Consider the following 19,864-nt stretch of genomic DNA (forward strand, 5'->3'; position numbering starts at 1 on the left):
AAGCATTTTCTGATTCTCTCCTGTTTCCTTCTCTTCCAGCAGAGAGTGGTCTGCAGGAGGTTTTAGATGAACATAGGCTCAGTCTGAGGAGGAGATGTGAACGTGTGACTGAAGGAACTGGTGAAAGTGAAACCCTCCTCAACAGGATCTTCACTGAGCTCTACATCACACAAGGCCTGAGTGAAGAGGTTAATACCCAACATGAGGTGAGGCAGCTGGAGACAGCTTCCAAGAAAGAGACCCTCCATGACACTCCAATCAAGTGCCAGGACATCTTTAAAGCCTTACCTGACCAACAGACTCTCATCAGAGCGGTCCTGACCAACGGAGTCGCTGGAGTTGGAAAAACCTTCTCAGTGCAGAAGTTCACTCTGGACTGGGCCGAGGGTTTGGGAAACCAAGATGTCAGTCTGGTGATCCCGCTCTCCTTCAGGGAGCTGAACCTGATCAAAGGTGAGCAGTACAGTCTTCTCAGGCTGCTCCATGTTTTCCATCCGACCTTACAGAAGGTCACAGCAGAGCAGCTGGCTGTCTGCAAAGTGCTGCTCATCTTTGACGGCCTGGATGAAAGCAGACTTTCTCTGGACTTCAGAAACAATGAGGTTGTGTCTGATGTCTCTCAGCAGTCCTCAGTCAACGTGCTGCTGACAAACCTCATCAGGGGGAAGCTGCTTCCCTCGGCTCTGGTCTGGATAACTTCCAGACCTGCAGCGGCCAATCAGATCCCTCCTGAGTGTGTGGACAGGGTAACAGAAGTACGAGGCTTCACTGACGCCCAGAAGGAGGAGTACTTCAGGAGGAGATGGAGTGATGAAGAGCTGTCCAGCAGAATCATCTCTCACATCAAGAGCTCCAGGAGCCTCCACATCATGTGTATGATCCCAGTCTTCTGCTGGATCACTGCTGCAGTTCTGGACCACATGTTGACTACAGACCAGAGAGGAGAGCTGCCCAAGACCCTCACTGACATGTACTCACACTTCCTGCTGGTCCAGACCAAGAGGAAGAAGCAGAAGTATGAAGAGGGACATGAGACGAGTCCACAGCAGCTGACGGAGGCTGACAGGGAGGTTCTTCTGAAGCTGGGGAGGCTGGCGTTTGAACATCTGGAGAAAGGAGACATCATGTTCTACCAAGAAGACCTGCAGCGCTGTGGTCTTGGTGTCACCGAGGCCTTGGTGCACTCAGGAGTTTGTACAGAGATCTTCAAAAGAGAGAGAGTGATGTTCCAGAAAACAGTCTACTGCTTTGTTCATCTGAGCATTCAGGAGTTTCTGGCTGCAGTCTACATGTTGCACTGTTACACCAACAGGAACACAGAGGTACTGAAGGACTTCCTGCAGGGAGACTGGGACTATGAGAACAGTAAAAACAGTGATCAGGATTACCCATCCCTGCCTGTCTTCCTAAAGGGAGCCATGGAGAAATCCCTCAGAAGTGAAAATGGCCACCTGGACCTGTTTGTCCGCTTTCTCCACGGCCTCTCTCTGGAGTCCAACCAGAGACTCTTCAAAGGCCTGCTGGGTCGCAAAGACATCCAGAGAGCCATCAGCAACCTGAAGAAGATGAGAAGTGATGAAATCTCTCCTGACAGGACCATCAACATCTTCCACTGTCTGACAGAGATGAAGGACCACTCAGTTCATCAGGAGATCACAGAGTTCCTGAAGTCAGAGAACAGATCAGAGAAGGAACTCTCTGAGATCCACTGCTCTGCTCTGGCCTACATGCTGCAGATGTCAGAGGAGGTTCTGGATGAGTTGGACCTGAGTCAGTACAACACATCAGATGAGGGGAAACAGAGACTGATTCCAGCTGTGAGGAACTGCAGGAAGGCCAAGTAAGTCCAGATGTGATTAACTTTATAAACTAATGTGGATCAGGAGTTTAATTATTCAAATAAACACTATAACATTTCTGCTGTTTAAATACTGAGAGCAAAATAAACCAAGACTGTTCTTCTATTTATTTATAATAATAGTTAAACTGAAGCGTTCCTCTCTTCATATTGAGTGATGGAGGCGACATGTCAAACACATGAAGGACTCTAGAGGTTTCTCAGCATGTGATCACACCACACAGCAGGACTTACAGTTATCAGTTATTACTTTCTAGTAGTTTCTTTATCATTAAACACACACACGTTTTTATCACAATGTGTTAGAGTTTAAAATTAGATCTATATCATATCCCACCAATACCAGAGTTATGTCTTAATATTCATATAGGGAGAACATCTGATGGTATTCAGGTTAAAATATTGAAACTGTATTGGTTTGTTAACTGTGTTTGTGTGCACAATACATTTCCAGATGCTCAGAGAAACCAAAACATCCATCATTCACATCTCAATATTAATTAACATTTAAATATGTACTTCTCTAATATTGTCAAGTGATTTATTTAATTTCTGTTTCTATGGCAACAGTCAGTGACAGCAGGAGCACAGACCTGTGATCAGATCACACTGACAACACATTACACTCTATTATCATATATTATTAAAATGGACTAACAGCAAATCTCAATCAGAACATTTGTCAAATATGTTTTTCATCAAATGCTTGAGGTCATTATGTTTCCTCTTTTTAACACATGTTGTAATTTATGTGTTATTATAGACTTACTCGCTGTGGACTCTCAGAGGCTCACTGTGAAGTCGTGGCCTCAGCTCTGAAGTCTGATCCCTCCCATCTGAGAGATCTGGACCTGAGTTACAACGATCCGGAGGATTCAGGAGTGGAGCTGCTGAGTTCTGGACTAAAGAGTCCAAACTGCAGACTGGAGGCTCTCAGGTCAGTTCACTGACTGAACTTCATCTGTTTGTGTTTATCATTTTCTGAATTTGAAAAAAATACATTAAAGTTTTTTTTCCACTTTTGCTAATGGCTGAATATTGATCAGAGTAACAAAGAGAAGGTGAATGTGTGAGGGAGAGTGTTTGAGCTTCCTCAGACTCACTCTGTGCTCCATGAGTCAGTGGAGATGCTGTCAGTACTGATGAGCTGTGAGGGAGATGAAGGAGTTGTTCAACATCTGATCAAAGTTAAAGTTCCAGATTATCAATGGATTGTTTCTACATCATCTCTGACATTAAAGGTCTCCTATCATGCAAAAGTCACTTTCTGATGTCTTTTCTACATCACCATGTGTGTCACCATGTGTCCCCGGTGTGTCCCCGGTGTGTCCCCTATGTGTCCCTATGTGTCCCCTATGTGTCCCTATGTGTCCCCGGTGTCAGGAGACTCACAAAGGGTCAGGAAACAAAACCCTCTCTCTTTTCCTCCGTACCCACATCTCTAAAAACGGGGGAACAACGGAGCTGATCCAGATTTGCTGCGTCATGACGGCATTACTAAATTGTGGGCGGGCTTTACACCAACGGGCCAATCAGAAACGTTGCTGTCAGAAACAATGAGACGTGTTCTGGAAGTAATATGGTCTGTGTTTACATTAGCATGCTAACACTCAGAGCTAACCTGTACTGGAGAGAGCATGTGTGAAGAAGCAGGAAATAAGAAGGAACTCACCTTGTGGTAAACCTGAGAGAGAGAGAAAGAGTTTGAGCTCCATGCTGTTTCAGAGAAAATCCTTGATGTGGTTTGGAACATGATATGGAGTTTCATCACGGCAGCATTTAGCTGAGTTTCTGCTGGTAGAATTCTGAGCAGGCATTAGCTCCACCTCCTTTTTTTTTTTTCAAGCTAAGGACCCGAACCTGCTCTTCTCTAACAGCTGGAACAGAGGGATATGAGGGATTTCTAAAATGCATGATCTGTTTGGTATTTTGAGCAAAACACATCATAGACATGTTTTTATATATTTGTGTATATCTGAGACCCACAATATATGGCTAAAAATAGCCTGATAGGAGACCTTTAAAACCCTGTTTAACTCTGAACAGATTATTAAACCTGGAGTTATTTCAAACAGGAACTTTGTTTTCTAAAGTTAAATCATGTTTTCTTTATTCAGACTGAGGGGCTGCAGTTTGTCACGGATCAGCTGGTGTGCTCTGATCTCAGCTCTGAAGTCCAACATCCATCTGAGAGATCTGGACCTGAGTGACAACTATTTGATGGATTCAGGAGAGAAGCTGCTGAGAGATCTTCTGGAGAGTCCAGACTGCAGACTGGAGACTCTCAGGTCAGTTCACTGACTCTCTGTTACTGCTGGAGATCTCATGTTTCATTAGTTATTCAACCTGATTCTTCTACATAATTAACTTACATCTATAAAGTTGTAAATGTTCTTTTATTCATACTCTCATTTGTAGGTACTAAAGTAAGAACTGCAGAGATAAATGTTGACTGATTCTTAAAGGAACTGTAATAGATGTTAGTTGTGAAAAGTAAATCTATGTTTTTAATATTTAGTAAACGATAACGTCTGAATAAAGTTCATCTGAAGTAATATTAGTTTTACAGGATAAAGTTGACTTTCTGAAGAAGACATGTTTTTGTTCCCATTCATTTCAATGTTGAATAACACATCTGATTATAAACAGATTTGTATCCTCATCATGTTTTCTTTATTCAGTCTGAGGGAGTGCAGGTTGTCAGAGATCAGCTGTTCTGCTCTGGCCTCAGCTCTGAAGTCCAACATCCATCTGAGAGAGCTGGACCTGAGTCTCAACGATCTGAAGGATTCAGAGAAGCTGCTGAGAGATCTTCTGGAGAGTCCAGACTGCAGACTGGAGACTCTCTGGTCAGTAAGGGGTCTCTGCTGGTTCAGCAGTATTGTATGAACCACAGGGAGGTGTTTCTCTCACTGGGGAAACAGATCAGTGATGTTACCCACTGACTGCAGGCTCTTTCATTCTTCCATCAACTATAGAAGGCCAGCTGAACATGCAAAGCCACACTTTAGTAATCAACTCTCTAACAGACATATGGGGTTTTACAGAAGAGTGGGAAAGGTAGTCTGTTCTTATGGGATGCTTTTAGTTTCTAGCCCAGGGGTGTCCAAACTGCGGCCCGGAGGCCAAATGCGGCCCTCGGAATCGGCCCTCAGCAAATTCTGAAAGTATAATGGAATATGGCCCACAAAGGAAACTTCTGCTTGTCTTATATTGTACTTCTTAAATATATATGTACACATATATTACACAGTAGTATTCATGTGTTAATAAGAACACCTTTAAAATAAATTCACTCAATTAAAGCTGAAAACATTTTCTAACAAATCTAACTTGATAAGTTTTTGGATTTTTGACATTTTGGACATTTTGGACATTTTGGAAAATAAAGAAGAAGGCTGCAGCTGATGAGAGACTTCCTGTTGGCTCTCCTCAATATGAAATGAACAAAAACAATCAATTGTACTTAAAGCTTTTCTTAAGAAGAAAGATGTGTTGCACATACACCTGCTGCTACCTACCACCACCTCCCACCCATCCCGGCACCAAAGAGGAGACTCCATCGACCCCATGAATTACTAACAAAGCACTTATATACTAATAAAGGACTGGCTTATCTAAAGCTAGTTGAGTAGCACTTGAAATGTTTTGGCTCTATGAAACCTGATGTACTTATATGATGCTGTTTTCTTCAAGTTTGTATCTTGTTGGTCGAATGCACTTATTGTAAGTCGCTTTGGATAAAAGCGTCAGCTAAATGCAATGTAATGTAATCGACCCCAGATACCCCAACTCACTCTTCTTCAGGTTAGCTTGGAGCCCCGCCTTCTCCACCCTGCCTCCAACCTTTCTCCCCTGCCCCAAATGGTCCTGGACTCTAACTAACCCCCCCCCCCCCCACACATCATTACATAATCATATATTATTTATTAAATTGTGTATATAGAGATACTAATGCTGTCAATTAATTAAAAAATTGAACCGTGTTCATCACTATAAAAATGTTTAAAAGTTTAATGTGTGAGAGAGTGACAAGAGCTATATTCAGAGCTCTGCTGCCTTGGCTACAATCTTTCATCGTTGCTGTTGTAGGATTGGTGTTTAACTACGGTATTTAGCGTCTACAGCACCTCCACTTTTAGGGTTGACGTAGACCCAAACGTCGCCCGGAGGTCCCCCGGTGTTGTTGCGGGAGCTGCTGCACTAGCTAACGCTGCACTAGCTAACGCTGCATTAACAAAACAAACGCTAATTTTGTTTGCAAAAGGTGCAGCGGGCTTCAAACAGGTTCCCCTCCACTGGTTTCAACCAAGCACTAAATTCGATGTTTTCCAACCAAATATGGTTGAACTTACACTTCCCCATATTTATTTGTAAGTAGATTCGAAGATACATGAGTTCCTGACTGCCGCTAGCTGAAGCTTGGTTGCTAGGTTACTAGCTGGGTGTTCTCCGATAAGGGGCCGGGGGAAACAAAGTTAGTGATTACGGGTTCCATGTTGATTTATTTCAATACAAATGGTTGGGGGGAACTGAAAGGCTATTACCGTACTGGTTACTTTGCACTCCGGAGTCGGACATTTCCCCCAAAACACATTTAGACGCTATCGCAACCCAGAAGTACCTTTCAAATCCCATCATTTTTAAGACCTTCTAAATTATATTTAAGACCTTTCTTATTTTTTTGGTCATATTTAAGACCTTTTTAAGGCCTTAAATTCAGATTATCAAATTTAAGACTTTTTAAGACTTTTTAAGACCCCGCGGGAACCCTGTATTAACATTTTAAACTGTATACCACGCTTATCTAGGCCCTTTGTTTTGTTTAATGTATACCACGCTTATCTAGGCCCCTTTTGTTTTTTGTATATATGTCACACTGTACACTGTAAAAACTGTTGCTTTGGTAAAACTTAAAAAATATGTGTCAAGCGATTCCAAGCAATTTTAAGAGTTTAGTCAACTTTTGCAATTTTTGAGTTGGTGAAATGTACTTTTTTTAGTTTTCCTCTACTCAAGAATGTGTTACTTTGCTAAAACTTAAAAAATATGTGTCAAGCGATTCCAAGCAATTATAGGAGTTGGGTAAACTCACTAATGTGATTTTTTCTGCATATGAAAAGATGAGATGAGCCTACAATTAAAAGCCCAGATATTAAGTGTAACCAATGCAAATAACAATCTGCTAAGAACCACACGAGAATAAAGTAAATTATAAAACACAATTGAGTTGCCGGAACCTATATACGACAAACTTTTCCTGATTTCAATCCAACCCTTTAAATATTTGATAGCATTGAAACATTGCAGATTAAACAAATAAATTAAAAAAGGGAACGTTATGGACATGTTAATACATTTTATTAAAATGTGATTATTTCAAAACAGTGGTCATAAAAGAGTAACAAGTTTGTTTAAAAGCACAACACATTAACATACATGGAGACACATGGTTATTACTTGATGGTTATAACTGCATCTGGCTCTTGGGCAACGTATCACTTCATGCTGTGCATCACGAGCCTGTTGCACTTCGACCTCTGCTGTTCCCTGTAAATACAAATAAAACACTAAATTGAGTACAAATCAGGACACACCATGTGTTTTCCTCAAAACAAAAATCAAATCCGTCTTGAAAACATAACGAGCCAGTTTACATTAGCTGTTAACAGACGGTAACAGAGGTTGGATTACAAGGGGTTTAAGCCATCAAAAAAAGGCTGGTTTGCAAGAAAATGAACCAAATAGTCATGATATTGATATAGTTCATAAAATGTCCAACTACTTCTTTTTAACCCCACCTCATGCTCAGAGATGTATATAAAGTGGCACATGGGTCCTAGAATAAAAAGAACAGACGATTATTTCAACTTTTATCTTGATAAGTGAGAGCGCAGGCCAGTCTACATGAATGCAGGGCAAGGCACGTGTCTGTCCAAAGGTTCCATGATGGAGTCGATAATGTTTTAAAATATCACTTTGAGTGGTGACACTAGTGCTGCATAGTTTACATCTCCATCCCATCTGTGATTCAAAAAATAGAAATGGGTACGTTTACCTGATGCTCATTATATTAGTATGTAAACATAACACGTCTTGAATTAACCTCTGAAACAACAACTCTGACACACTCAAGGGCTTACCTAATGTGAACCTGAAGTCCATAGCAGGAGGCTAAATGTCTTCAAGAGGAGGTGTGTTTTCTGGTGAGGCAAATGAAAGAACAAAATAGTTACATGATGACAATGTAACAATCATTTCAGTAGAATTCATTAAAACATATTTAATTCAATTAATGGAATCAAACATTAAAACACAATTATCATTTAAAACGGTATTGTATTTATATACATTTATAATGATGGCATTGTTAGATACCAGTACAATTCCATGATTCTCTACACAGCAGATCCTAATTACTTCAATATACACTCCTTTATCTCGTTTGCATACTGTCTAATATCTACTTTATGTTGTAGTAAAACATCTCCTTAATAAAACTGTATTTATTGATATTTCTCGCTAAAGACTGCATTTTACTGTACTACATTGAACACATCTTGCTGACGTTATACATGCTTCCTCGCCCAATATACACTTTTACTGAATTGCGCCTGAATGCACCTTAACTGAAGTCACCTCCGTCACTTTCTACTGAGAGCTAACGTTAACTCTCCTGCAGATTCCAACATGGATAGCGTTGCAAAAGCATGAAAAATATAGTTTGCACTTAATTTTGTATAATAAGAACTCGATGCTGTAACTGCAGACTATGAGTTTAAATTGGGTACACTAAGATTGTTGAAAGATAATTCATTGCTCACAGTAAAACAAACGGCGAAATACATATAGAGGAATTAATATCAAATAGGCGCATTAGTAACTTACTCTTACATAACCGCTGGGTTATAAAGTAGTAGGGAATAGTTTTAACGGAGGTATTTTACCGCACAACATGCACGGCAGGAGAGCCTCTGAGCCCCGCGGCCGCATCACGGTGCCCGGGCCAACGCTTAGAGCAGCGGCACAGGGGAACAGTTTGCGGAGTTGATTCTTAATACATACTCTTAACTTAACCACTTTTAACAGAATTGCGTCGGTAAGCACTTGATGCAAACTTTGCCCAACAACTTTGCGTGAAGAAATAGACTACATGAGCACGACAGGGCTGAGTCTAACTTTAACAGCAGTAATGGCGCTGGCATGCATTAAAATGTCGATGTTTCGTTCAAAACAGTGAATACAAGAAAAGTAAATAACACTTTCTAGTTAAAAAGCAGTAATTAATAACTCAGGTGGCATGCTTACTTGTTTTACGATGGTTTGAGGAGGATCCAACGCAAACACGTGTCCAACTGCTGAAGAACCGCTGCAAAGAGGAACAGGAAGTCTCACACTTTTTTGATTATTATTCAAAATTATTATTCTCGTTTGAGGGCGTGGCATGACCGTGGCGTTGAAAAAAGCATTTTTATTACGTTTTCCAAAACGTCTTTTTAAAGAAAGTTCAGAAAATGTGATATTAATTTACAAATTAATGAGTTCTTAAAACATGTTCTCATTGTTGCTTACGTGTTACTTATTTAAACGCACATTGAAAAAAAACTAATTTAGGGCAAGTAAATTACATAAAAAAATTGAGTTTTGTTGACTTCACCATCGGAACAGTTTTTACAGTGTAGGACTGCGGGAAATGATATTTCGATTTGACTTTGACTTTGATAATAAGAATAATAATAATGCATTTTATTTGTAAAGCACCTTTCATTGCTAAAAGTAATCTCAAAGTGCTACAAGGGGCATCGTACAGTATACTTCTTCTTTTTTTTTTTAAAGAAACACAAGTTTAATAAAAGGCTTTATCTTTCACCTATTAGTAGGAGAGGCTGCACTTTGGGAAAAGAGGGAAGGGGAAGGCCTTGTAGGCGGAGATAGTGTTTCTTGAGTTCATCCACAGGATAACTCTAGTCCACAAGTGAAAGTCTGTCGGAGGTGAATGTGTCTTTGAGGAGGAATGTTTTCTTGGGATTGAAAGAGGGTGATATCTCAAAGGTCACTGAGGCTCCATTTCAGAATAATATATATGATATGTTTTATAATGATTGATCATTAAAGTGTTCTCAAAGCTGGTAAAGGTGCAGCTAGTTTGAATGACTTTGTATACTGCAGGGTAGCTTGTGAATTTACTCCAGGTGGAACTAAAGTCTGATTTAACACTTGATTATATTTCACATCATTCATCCACATCTGTAAAGTAGCTAAAGGGAAATACATGTAGTGGAGTCAAAGTACACCTTTACCTCTGAATTGTAGTGGAGTAGAAGTAGTACACAGTTGCATAAAAAGAAAACTAAGCTTCATCTCCAAGCCCAATGGCCTTGGAAGAGCTGCTAAGGAAAAGGAAAGACATCTGGAGACTTTGGAGAGACAGCTAACGGACAAACTCAAGGAACTGAAAGACACTCCCTAACAGGCCGTATGCTGTTTAGCCTTACCTTGAATGATTCAGTGCAGTGTTCTGTGCAGGTTTTCTGTTTGCTTTTTCAACTCAAGGAGCTCAAAGACTGATTGAAAGTTGATTTGATTTGCATAATTTCTGATTGCTGATTCAATGTGAAGGAAAATTCACATTTGAGTTTATACAGTATATGTGTGCATATAATGCCCCCTTTGGCCTAACCTGGGAGAGCCTTATGTTTACTGACAACCTAAGGACCTCCAACATGTTAATAAAGAATCTATTGAAAAGTTATATGGCTGATTGTTGTATATTGGTTGTATATTCTTTTTCTTTAATTTATCATCCTCATGTAGAATGCTATCACGAAACACACATTTGGTTGTTTATAGCATAAAGAACATCTGATTTAATGTGAGGTAGGGAAATAATCATTTGAAGATAAGTATGTGTATATAAATATGTAATTTACAACAGCTGTAAGATGCTTGATACGCTTGAAATACACCTTGAAAATGCTTGAAAAGTGCTTGAATTTGACTTTGTAAAAAGTGTAAGAACCCTGTATATAGTCAATGTGAGGTAAAGTGTGTCGCCAATGTAACCGGTTAAAACTCGAAGTGGCGATGAGGTCTTAAAATGTATGGAAAGGGTCTTAAAAAGTATTACATTTGACTTCAGGATTCCTGCATATACCCTGATATTATAAATTGCAATCTAAAATGGTTTTATTCTTTTAGTTTTCCACAAACACACACACACACAGAGAACTTCAGAAAATATTTTTATTTTAGAAATTGTCTCAAAAATGTTCAATGTTGTAGAAATGAAACTTTGGCATCCCAGCAGAGGAAAAGTGTCTCTCCTTATTTCCATTTAAACAAATGAAAGACATCAGAGACATTCCTACATGTACTTTTTTTACAAATGTGTACATCTTTTTAAAGTCTCGGGATTATTTGAACACGAAACCTGAGAGCGTTATAGTGGGTGAAGAGCTGAACACAACAATATGAATATTGTTTACAGGCAAGAATACAACAATGTGGAAAAAGCAAATAATAAATTGATATTTATTCGGCTTTAAATTCAGCAGTGTTTCCTATGATTGGTAACAAAAGCTATTTCTGCTTAACTGTAATATGAACTGAAGCTATAAGGAAAAATAAGCAAAGCACCTTTTCGGGGCCAGATAATACTCGTATATATAATCTCAATCACCTCCAGAGTCTTTTTCTGCAAATATAGCTTCTTAAAAAACCCTAAAAGCTAAATGCAATGGTGGATTATAACAACTTTGGTCAATTATCTTATCCATATATATGTTCCTTTTCACACTATGATCCAACATTATATCTGAGAGATGAAGTGGTGTTGGATAATTACAAAAATAAGGCTTTATGAATGAAAATGAACGCTTTTATTTCAGATATACTTCAAAATGTAAAGAGACATAACTTGTCTTTCCACCGAGTGTCCCTAAAAAACCCGAATCCTGCTGACGAATGGAATGAAATCTGCCGAGTGTGTATCTTTTTGGTTTATTCTTACACACGTGAACTATGACCTGGATTTCTGCAGATCGCCAACGTGGCAACTTTCTGTATTTGCTTTGTGTGTTTGAGATAACACACAGATCCCATTTCTCACACTTAGGAAGAGAAAGCGTTAAATGACTTGGTTTTTAAATGGAATTTGGCGTGATATTTTTTGCTCCACATACAGGAGATATAAGGCACATTACTGTTCTTCTCATGACACTGCTGAACAAATCTCCAAATTGACAGTTAATTGAGAAGCTAAAACAAAAATGTGGAGGATAAGAAGCATCCTGAATTGACACGAGAGAGCGCTTAAATTATAGAAAACATAAATAACATTTTATAGCATATGAACTCCCGCGGGTGAGAGTGTAAGCATCAAATTGCTGGATTTATGAATGGAGTTTGGAGGTGCATTGTTACCGAGATGATTCAGGTTTATTTGACACGCTTTAGGAGACTTCTTTGTTCCAAACAACAGGTGGAAACAAACCGGAATCACACTATGTTTTAGTTTGAGCACGCCACCTTTATAAGATGGCAGGAATTAAAGGAATGTGGATATACAAAAAAAACATCCAAACCCGAGTCACACTGCATGTTTATCAGCTGGTCTGGAATCAGTTTGCAGTAGTTCAAGCACACAGGAAGAGCGGAAAAAGACTCTTTGAAATAATAATAATAATAATAATAATAATAACAAAAAAGTGATTTTTCATAATCATCCACAGAAAGGTCTGCTTCTCCCACAAACTCATCTACTATCCAAACCACCGTTAAAAAAAATTATGATTATCCTGCTTGGGTTCATCGAGCAGCTTTGGCTTAAATCTTCTATAACAGTTTGGTCCTCTTCCTCGTCCTCGTCCTCCTCCAGCAGCAGTCTTTGGTCAATCCTCTCTCTCTCTCTCTTTGTGATTGATAATCAATAATCAGCTGACCGTAAACACTCCTCTGATCCTTCAGGGGACGACACTCATCTGAACAGACACAGATAACAGAAATCAGATCAGCAGCGACATGTCACAGCGTGTTAAAGTCCAGGAAACTGTGAAACGTTACCATATCCTGTGTTTGTTGCTGTGGTGAAAACATTTACTCGACATAACAATCGTACCTTTACTTCAAAATAAAGTATAGTTGTGTCAATCTTCTTTTTTTTCCTAAACTGATCTCACTGACGCATTTAAATATTTTTTGGAACATTTTATTTATTTACTTAAAGGTCCCCTATCATACTGTTTTTCATCAATATATTATAGGTCTCAGATATATCCAGAACCTGTCTCTGATTGGCTGAAACACCAAACAGATCATTGCAGCATTACCCATAATCCCCTCTGTTTCAGCCCTGTTTCAAAAGTGCTGATTCTCTGTCTGTTACTTTACATGAAAATAAGGAGCCCCTCCCCACGCCCCTCTGAGAGAGATTTGGTTACAAAGAACACAATGGTGCTCTAGGAGGAGATTCAGGTGATAAGGTGGAGGGGGGGGGGTTACCTTGGTTGCTGATTGGCTAATGGTTACACAAGCCAACACATCGTTATGACATCATCAAGTGGCCAAAATCTGATCAGCTCATTTTCAGACAGGTTTTTATAAAAATGGATCAGGACAAAAAGAGAGAGAATCTTTGTTCCTGAAACTTTCAGAGTCTCTTTACACAGAGGGGACACATGTTGATGTAGAAGAGACATGAAGAAGAGGGGACACATGTTGATGAAGAAGAGACATGAAGAAGAGGGGACACATGTTGATGTAGAAGAGACATGAAGAAGAGGGGACCACATGTTGATGTAGAAGAGACATGAAGAAGAGGGGACACATGTTGATGTAGAAGAGACATGAAGAAGAGGAGACACATGTTGATGAAGAAGAGACATGAAGAAGAGGGGACACATGTTGATGTAGAAGAGACATGAAGAAGAGGGGACACATGTTGATGTAGAAGAGACATGAAGAAGAGGGGACACATGTTGATGTAGAAGAGACATGAAGAAGAGGGGACACATGTTGATGTAGAAGAGACATGAAGAAGAGGAGACACATGTTGATGTAGAAGAGACATGAAGAAGAGGGGACACATGTTGATGTAGAAGAGACATGAAGAAGAGGGGACACATGTTGATGTAGAAGAGACATGAAGAAGAGGGGACACATGTTGATGTAGAAGAGACATGAAGAAGAGGGGACACATGTTGATGTAGAAGAGACATGAAGAAGAGGGGACACATGGTGATGTAGAAGAGACATGAAGAAGAGGGGACACATGTTGATGTAGAAGAGACATGAAGAAGAGGGGACACATGTTGATGTAGAAGAGACATGAAGAAGAGGGGACACATGTTGATGTAGAAGAGACATGAAGAAGAGGGGACACATGTTGATGTAGAAGAGACATGAAGAAGAGGGGACACATGCTGATGTAGAAGAGACATGAAGAAGAGGGGACACATGTTGATGTAGAAGAGACATGAAGAAGAGGGGACACATGTTGATGTAGAAGAGACATGAAGAAGAGGGGACACATGTTGATGTAGAAGAGACATGAAGAAGAGGGGACACATGCTGATGTAGAAGAGACATGAAGAAGAGGGGACACATGTTGATGTAGAAGAGACATGAAGAAGAGGGGACACATGTTGATGTAGAAGAGACATGAAGAAGAGGGGACACATGTTGACGTAGAAGAGACAGGAAGAAGAGGGGACACATGTTGATGTAGAAGAGACAGGAAGAAGAGGGGACACATGTTGATGTAGAAGAGACATGAAGAAGAGGGGACACATGGTGATGTAGAAGAGACATGAAGAAGAGGGGACACATGTTGATGTAGAAGAGACATGAAGAAGAGGGGACACATGTTGATGTAGAAGAGACATAAAGAAGAGGGGACACATGTTGATGTAGAAGAGACATGAAGAAGAGGGGACACATGTTGATGTAGAAGAGACATGAAGAAGAGGGGACACATGCTGATGTAGAAGAGACATGAAGAAGAGGGGACACGTGTTGATGTAGAAGAGACATGAAGAAGAGAGGACACGTGTTGATGTAGAAGAGACATGAAGAAGAGGGGACACATGTTGATGTAGAAGAGACATGAAGAAGAGGGGACACATGTTGATGTAGAAGAGACATGAAGAAGAGGGGACACATGTTGATGTAGAAGAGACATGGAGAAGAGGGGACACATGTTGATGTAGAAGAGACATGAAGAAGAGGGGACACATGCTGATGTAGAAGAGACATGAAGAAGAGGGGACACATGTTGATGTAGAGAGACATGGAGAAGAGGGGGCACATGTTGATGTAGAAGAGACATGAAGAAGAGGGGACACATGTTGATGTAGAAGAGACATGAAGAAGAGGGGACACATGTTGATGTAGAAGAGACATGAAGAAGAGGGGACACATGTTGATGTAGAAGAGACATGAAGAAGAGGGGACACATGTTGATGTAGAAGAGACATGAAGAAGAGGGGACACATGTTGATGTAGAAGAGACATGTAGAAGAGACATGAGAAGAGGGGACACATGTTGATGTAGAAGAGACATGAAGAAGAGGGGACACATGTTGATGTAGAAGAGACATGAAGAAGAGGGGACACATGTTGATGTAGAAGAGACATGAAGAAGAGGGGGCACATGTTGATGTAGAAGAGACATGAAGAAGAGGGGACACGTGTTGATGTAGAGGAGACATGAAGAAGAGGGGACACATGTTGATGTAGAAGAGACATGAAGAAGAGGGGACACATGTTGATGTAGAAGAGACATGAAGAAGTGGATTTTGCATAATAGGTGACCTTTAAACAAATGCTATCTCTTTTATTTCACGTTAAATGTCATGTTTTGATATCTTTATTTATTTTACTCTAATTTGTATTTTCCTATTTTTATTTTATTATTGCTACAGTATGTGTTTTTCTATTTTTTTATTTATAAATTCTTCTTGTTATTTGACTTTTTAAATTGTATTTATTCAATTATTATTATTATTATTGGAGATTTGAATCGATATATAGATTATTTCTTATATATGCCCTGAGAGTTTAATTCAAACTCTGAAAATACAAATGTGAAACCTCCCATACCTGCTGATCGTTGGTTATTGTACAAATATTTTTGAAGTAACTATTAATGAATTTTGCCGCTCCCCCTAATAAACTTTGTCTTACCATTATTTGAGGGAATAACCCGTTTTGAACCAACAGTTCCCCCCATGTGTACAGGAAGTATGAACTCTATTAGTGGGTATAGAGTGCCACAGTGACGCGTCCTAAAACCCGGAAGTAAACTCCTTCCGGTTCCTTCGACAAAAACGCAATGCAATTTCTCCATAGGATTTTGGAAAATAGCTGGAAATCAGGTCTGTGGTCGAGACACATTTAAGAGACGGATCACGGTTTGTTCAGCTGGATAATCTCCACATGTCTACCCTACTTTTATAATTTTATAATCATAAATCTATCGATTAGATGCATTGCTTTTTTGTCGAAGGAACCCATGCGCAGCTTACTTCCGGGTTTTAGGACGCGTCACTCTGGCACTCTATTGTCCACAGTAATAAACTCTTACATGTCTAATATGTGTAATTATTATTATTATTATTATTATTATTAAAAGTATGCTAAATGTTCTATTAGCACATCCTGTTCGTAGTGTACCTATGGATATACAGAAAACTATCACTGTATTACTTAAAAACTGAATAAAAGATTTGTGGACGATTATTCTGGATTTACAGTCCCACTGAATGATATTAAAATGTCTGTGTTCACATATCACTGCTATGATTCAAGGCGAGCCGGTTGTACAGCATCACCGTAAAGAGCAGTATTCTGTGTTGTTGTTGTTGTTGTTGTTGTTCTCTGACCTGCGGAGGCTGCGTGCTTCATACAGCGTGTCGTCCTCGTCGCTCTCCACCGCCTCCATCTCCACGGAGTCGTCGTAGTTCGACAGCAGGCCGTACTTCTTCTTGTGGGCGGGCCTCTTCAGCCTGTCGATGTAGAAGAAGTGTCATTATTTACCAACACTGATTGTTTTAAAATAATACAATAACAACACACGTCTGTTTGTGGGATCAGATTAACGCTGAACTCATGACTGGCTGTAACTCCCTAATTAAACCACACAAATCACAGTTTACAGAGTGTGTACAGCTGCTGGGAAAACACACAGTATGACAGGAAGTCCGGCTGTTATGACTGTATTGTTAATACAAAATTAAAAAGTGAACTCCCTCCAACCGCACATACGAACTCTTGACTCTCTCCATTGTTAAATCACGTCTCAAAACATATCTCGTCAAACTGGCAGATCCACCCTGATCACATGACACATCCTCTGTTGTTATTGATTATATTGTCTTGTTGTTCTGCTGGTGTTTTGTTTTTGTTTTGTGTATCTTGTACGGCGACCTTTAGAGTGTTGAAAGGAGCCTATATGAATAAAAATGTTCCATTAAAAACAAGATCTGAGTACTTCTACTTTTACTACAAGATCTGAGTACTTCTACTTTTACTACAAGATCCGAGTACTTCTACTTTTACTACAAGATCTGAGTACTTCTACTACAAGATCAGAGTACTTCTACTTTTACTACAAGATCTGAGTACTTCTACTTTTACTACAAGATCGGAGTACTTCTACTTTTACTACAAGATCTGTGTACTTCTACTTTTACTACAAGATCTGAGTACTTCTACTTTTACTACAAGATCTGAGTACTTCTACTTTTACTACAAGATCTGAGTACTTCTACTTTTACTACAAGATCTGAGTACTTCTACTTTTACTACACGATCTGAGTACTTCTACCACCTCTGGCTAGCTATTGTAGTAGAAGAAAAAAAAACAACACGTTGTTTTTTATTAATCTGTCACAATTTTTTACTAAATCACTGCTTTTATGAATGGAGTTTGGTGTTGCATTAATCAATATAAAGGGTTGTAAAGGGCTCCACATTCAGGTAAAAGCCACAATGTAGATTTGTATTATGATATATAACATGTACGTATACTTTTTAAGCTTGTGCCAATTACTATAGTAGAAGAAAAAAAGTTGTACATTGTACTTTGGTTAATCTGTCCCCAGTGTTTACTAAATCACTGTTTTTATGAATGGGGTTTGGTGTTGCATCTATCCATATAAAGGGCTCCACATAAAGGTCAAATGCACAATGTAGATTTGTGATAAGATATATAACGTGTACGTATAATTTGTAAACTTGTGCCAATTACTATAGTAGAAGAAAACAAGTTTCACATTGTAGCCTACTTTGGTTAATCTGTCCCCAGTGTTTGTCTAAATTGCTGTTTTTATGAATGGGGTTTGGTGTGTGGACCTAATCACGGTTGTCCTCACCTCACAGCCCGGATGACGAAGTAAATAACCCCGATGATGGTGATCCCGATCAGCACGTACAGGGCCCTCTGAATCATGGAGCTGTCCAGCCCGTTAAACAGCCCTCCTCCGCGGTGCTTTTTCCCGCCGCTGTGTGTGGAGTTCCCCCCGGTGCTGGAGTTCGTCACTGCGGGGATCTGAGCCTCTGTGACCGGGTTTACAGCCTCCCCCACCACGGCGACAAACACCCAACATATCGGTAAAAGAACCGCGGAGAGAAGTCTGTAAAAAGTCATTTTGACAAAAAACACTCCGCTTGTATCAAAGAGAGGAAAGTAGAGCCGTGGAGTTTCACTTTTTTAACCGGAATCGAGTTTATATTTGGGTTTTTTAGAAGATATACACGTCGCGTTAGCTGTTATTAAAGTAATATCCAGAGAACTAGGAAGTTAACATCATCCACCTACTGCCTACGTCACACACGCAGTGGGGGAAATTCTCCCTCAGTTTGACTTTCAGGTAGTGCCTGTCAACCAATCAGAACAGTGCATTCAGATGCCTGCAAGTCTGAGGAAAGGGGTTGAATAAATATTTTAATATAATAATAATAATAATAATAATAATAATAATAATAATAATAATAATACAGTGGATTTTTATAGCGCTTTTCCTAATGCTCAAAGACGCTTAACATAATATTAGTTATAGTAATAATAGTAATTTAATAAAACCCACTTTTACCAAGTGCAACATTGAAGTGATGCGGAGATTATTGTATCAATAATTGTAATACGTTTAAAAATATATATTGTGCTTAAATGTGCCATTCTGCGTGACTTTTCATTTCTGTACTTTAAGTATATGTTGATGCTTATACTTGTTTACTTCTACTTGAGTACAATTTTGAATACAGTAGCCTGCTTTTACTTAAAACAGAGTATTTTAATCTAATAATTGTACAGGTGAATAATCTGAGTGCTTCGTCCACCTCTGAAAATACAATATAAAAGTAACTGCCTATTTGTTTCTCTCTGCAATATTGAATACTAACCCAAATTAGACAAGTTTTACATACAACTGGGATATTCTTTGAGATTAAAGTTATAATTAGAACACATTTGAAACGTTGTTTGTGCCTTTATGATCCAAGGAAACTTTCTTTTAGATTTACTGTTATAGTCTCAGAAAATATCCCAACTGTATGACTTTTATCTTGGATATTCTGAGTTAGTCTTGTGACTTTTTGTTTCTCCCCTCTGTGTCAGATCACAGCTGGATGCAGGCTGAAACATCTGGAGAGATTCAGATCTTGGTTGATCTTTGAGCTGGTTGCGTTTCCTCAGGTTCCTCAGATCTAACTCAGAGCTGTAGTCCTGCTTGTGTTCAGCAGCAGCAGATGTCTACCTGCCTCACAGCCTGAACCATTCACACTAACGAGCAGCTCACATCTGGAAACATCAATCAGAGGTTAGAAACCCTCTCACCTGTCCGCCCTCATGGCACAGGGAACGACTCACGGCTGAACTCAGATACTTCATCAAATATTTTAGAGGCTTTTGGTCCGATCTGAGAGCAGGTTTTATAATTGTTTTAGGAATCTGTGCTGTCCTGTTTTTCATTCTCACTCTGTTGCTGTTTAAACTACTGAATCCACTGG

The 19,864-nt window shown here is 39.4% G+C and overlaps 1 protein-coding gene across 1 annotated transcript; it reads right to left on the reverse strand.

The window, feature by feature from the left end:
- Positions 1-11,083: 11,083 nt before the first annotated feature.
- Positions 11,084-18,676, reverse strand: fam174c (family with sequence similarity 174 member C). The gene is made up of 3 exons (XM_034149745.1): positions 18,229-18,676; positions 16,738-16,860; positions 11,084-12,837 (listed from the first exon to the last, which is right to left on the reverse strand). Exons 1-3 carry the CDS (start codon positions 18,501-18,503, stop codon positions 12,834-12,836), a joined length of 402 nt encoding a protein of 133 aa, XP_034005636.1. The 5' UTR covers positions 18,504-18,676; the 3' UTR covers positions 11,084-12,833.
- Between the last annotated feature and the right edge of the window lie 1,188 nt (positions 18,677-19,864).

Source organism: Trematomus bernacchii, unplaced genomic scaffold (assembly GCF_902827165.1).
Source record: "Trematomus bernacchii unplaced genomic scaffold, fTreBer1.1, whole genome shotgun sequence".
NCBI classification, from domain to species: Eukaryota; Metazoa; Chordata; class Actinopteri; order Perciformes; family Nototheniidae; genus Trematomus; species Trematomus bernacchii.